This window comes from Aquarana catesbeiana, linkage group LG06 (assembly GCF_042186555.1).
Source record: "Aquarana catesbeiana isolate 2022-GZ linkage group LG06, ASM4218655v1, whole genome shotgun sequence".
In the NCBI taxonomy this organism is placed as follows: Eukaryota; Metazoa; Chordata; class Amphibia; order Anura; family Ranidae; genus Aquarana; species Aquarana catesbeiana.
In genome coordinates this window covers 3965626-3968700 of record NC_133329.1, presented here as the reverse complement: position 1 = coordinate 3968700, position 3075 = coordinate 3965626, and the positions used below count along the sequence as shown (strand labels likewise).

General features: G+C 29.1%; 1 protein-coding gene across 1 annotated transcript; it reads left to right on the top strand.

Annotated features, from left to right (window-relative positions):
• Positions 1-1451: 1451 nt before the first annotated feature.
• LOC141147390 (taste receptor type 2 member 40-like) lies at positions 1452-2396 on the top strand. The gene has a single exon (XM_073634623.1). It carries the CDS (start codon positions 1452-1454, stop codon positions 2394-2396), a length of 945 nt encoding a protein of 314 aa, XP_073490724.1.
• The last annotated feature ends 679 nt before the right edge of the window (positions 2397-3075 follow it).

Below are 3075 nucleotides of genomic sequence, written 5' to 3'. Positions count from 1 at the left end.
TATATATATATATATATAGATATATAGATATATATAGATATATAGATATACATATATATATATAAATACGTATGTATATCTATATATATCTATATATATATATAGATATATATATATACGTATGTATATAGATAGATATATATTATATATATATATAGATATATAGATATATATCTATATATATATATATATCTATATATCTATATATAGATATAGATATATATATAGATATATATCTATATCTATATATATATATATCTATATATATATATATAGATATATATATATATAGATATATCTATCTATATATATATATATATCTATATATATATATATAGATATATATATATATATATAGATATATATATATATCTATATAGATATATATCTATATAGATATATATATATATATATTACATATATATTACATATATATTACAGCTATTACAAATAAATTATATATATATTTATTTATTTTTTTGCATGGGAGCTTGTAGACCAATAAAGATGATATGTAAAATGACAGAGGTAATAAAAAGAAAAGAAAATAGAAAAAATATTATCTGTATAAATAAAATACAATGAAATTTAAAAAAAAAATTAAAAATAATAAAACATAAAATAAAATTATTGCAAAGAAAAGCATCTGCACATTTATTTTTTTCATAACTTGATAGAAAAATGGCAACTATTTTTATTTTTTTTAAACTTTATGGATGCATCAATAAATTACACAAATTAAATATAGATAAATTAAGCACAGGTCATCGTTAAATTACAGAGATGAGGTACAGTTATTGTTTACTTTATGCTAAAGGGTATTTCCACTTTTGCAACCACATTGGGATAACATTTACTGTACATTTGTTACATGTCTCTAATACCATAACACAATATATATTTTTTTAGCACATGTGTTTTTTTTATTTATTGTTTTATTATTTTTCATTTTTATAGCTGTGCTGTTGGAATGGGAACACAAACATATAATGGGGTTTTTCCCAAATTTTTTCAAAGAATGCTAATTTTGTCAAGGGTCTGTACTATCGTAAATTAGCTGAATTATTAATTGGCACAATGTTATAGTGACTAGATTCAGTACAAATTTAAATATTACAATTAAAAAAAAAAAAGAAATATGTCTCCACCTACGTGATGTCCACTGTTTAAACAATTTCACAGAGATGTACATCTAAAAGGCATAAATCAAAACAAAAATTATGATTGTATTACATTTTATAAAAAAAGGAGACATTGGATGGTAGACGTTTGCTTATGTTTTTTCTTTGATGCAAATCTAACATCGATTAGTATACTGGAAACCAAGGACACCGAGGCAGCAGCCATGCAAATACGTAGGTGAGCCTCCCAAACAACTTGCATCAAACTCAGAGGTTCACCTGCCAGCCTTCACAGGTCACACAATTGTCTTTTTAGAAAGGATCAACGCCATGACTTTTGCTGGGACAACCCTACTGACCATCACCATTGCCCTGCAAACCGTAATTGGAATAACTTTCAACTCTTGCATTACGGCCTTCAGCTTCAGAAGCCGAAAAAACGGTTCCAGTTTCCATCCCACTAATCTGATCTTCTCCATCATGGGGCTGGTCAACATCTTCTTTCAGTGCGTCCTCACAGCCCAGAATATAATTTTTATCTTATGGCCCTGCTTGTTCTCCATTAAGGAGTTAAGTTTAGGTTTATCTGTGCTGACCCAAAGTACGGCTTACTGTAGCTTCTGGCTGACTGGCTGGTTGTGCGCTCATTATTGTGTGAACATAGTCAACCTTGGCCATCACCTGATTGCTAGATTACAAAGGCTCCTCTCGTCTTTCCTGCCACATGTTCTGGTGATGTCCATCCTTGGGCCAATCCTATTGGGTGTTCTCTCCATCTGGATGGCTGATGATGTATTTGAGGTGAAGCCTTCATCCAACCACACAGGAAGCTCCTGTATTGGTGGTGAAACGTTCAAACTCAATGCAGCCTACAGAGTGATGACCACTTTTCTAGGCTGCTGTCTACCATTTTTTCTGGCATTGATCTCCACCGGCATCACAATTTCCTCTCTTATAAGACACATCAACAAAATGAAGAACAATATCTCTGGATATACTCGCTCCAGCCTCCAGTCCCTCATCCACGCGGTAAAAACAATGGTCCTCCTCCTCATACTCTCTGTAATATTTTATGTTTTTGCGCTCTTATTCTCCGCCACAACCACCAACACCTCTGTACAGGTCATGTCCATCCTTAGTTCCCTTATAATCATGTCCTTCCCATTGACTGAGGCCGTCATCATTATCCAGGCTGTTCCTAAGCTGAGGAAGAAGATTCAGGGGAAGTTATGTTGTGAAAAAGAAAGTGACAATAAGACTGAGGAGAATAATTAGATTTTATTTAATTTGTTTTATATACATATATATATATATATATATATATATATATATATATATTTTTTTTTTTTTTTGTTTTGTTTTTTTTTTGTTTTTTTTTGTTTTTTGTTTTTTTGTTTTTTGTTTTTTTTTTGTTTTTTGTAACGTATTGTGAAAGATGGGATTTTTGAGGCAGGACTTTTAAAAAATATACTTTTTTTTATTCAATTAAGTATAAAAACATACTTATATACCATAATATATTCTTTTATTTTATGGAATATTGTATGGTATATTAATATGTTTTTACACTAAATTCAATTTAAAAAAAAAGTATTTTTAATAGTTGTGCCTCAAAAATCCCATCTTTCACAATACTTTACTAGAAATTTACAATGCAGGGGTGTGGCACTTTACAATTAATTTAGGATCATTATTTTTTTAAATATAATTCTATAGTTAATGATTGGTTTGGTGGTCGATCACCATTTATTCACCACTGGGATGAATGGCGATTTTGGTGAACTTGATTTCACTGGAATAATTTGTTGAATGTTGCATTCATTAACATTTTGTAAAAAAATAAAAAAATTTAAAAAATGGATGCTAACATTAACAATTTGGAAAAATTAGTAACAAAAATGTTGTCCTTAAAACTGTGCTGTTCTAGTTTGAAGGCTCCATCACTATATAGAAA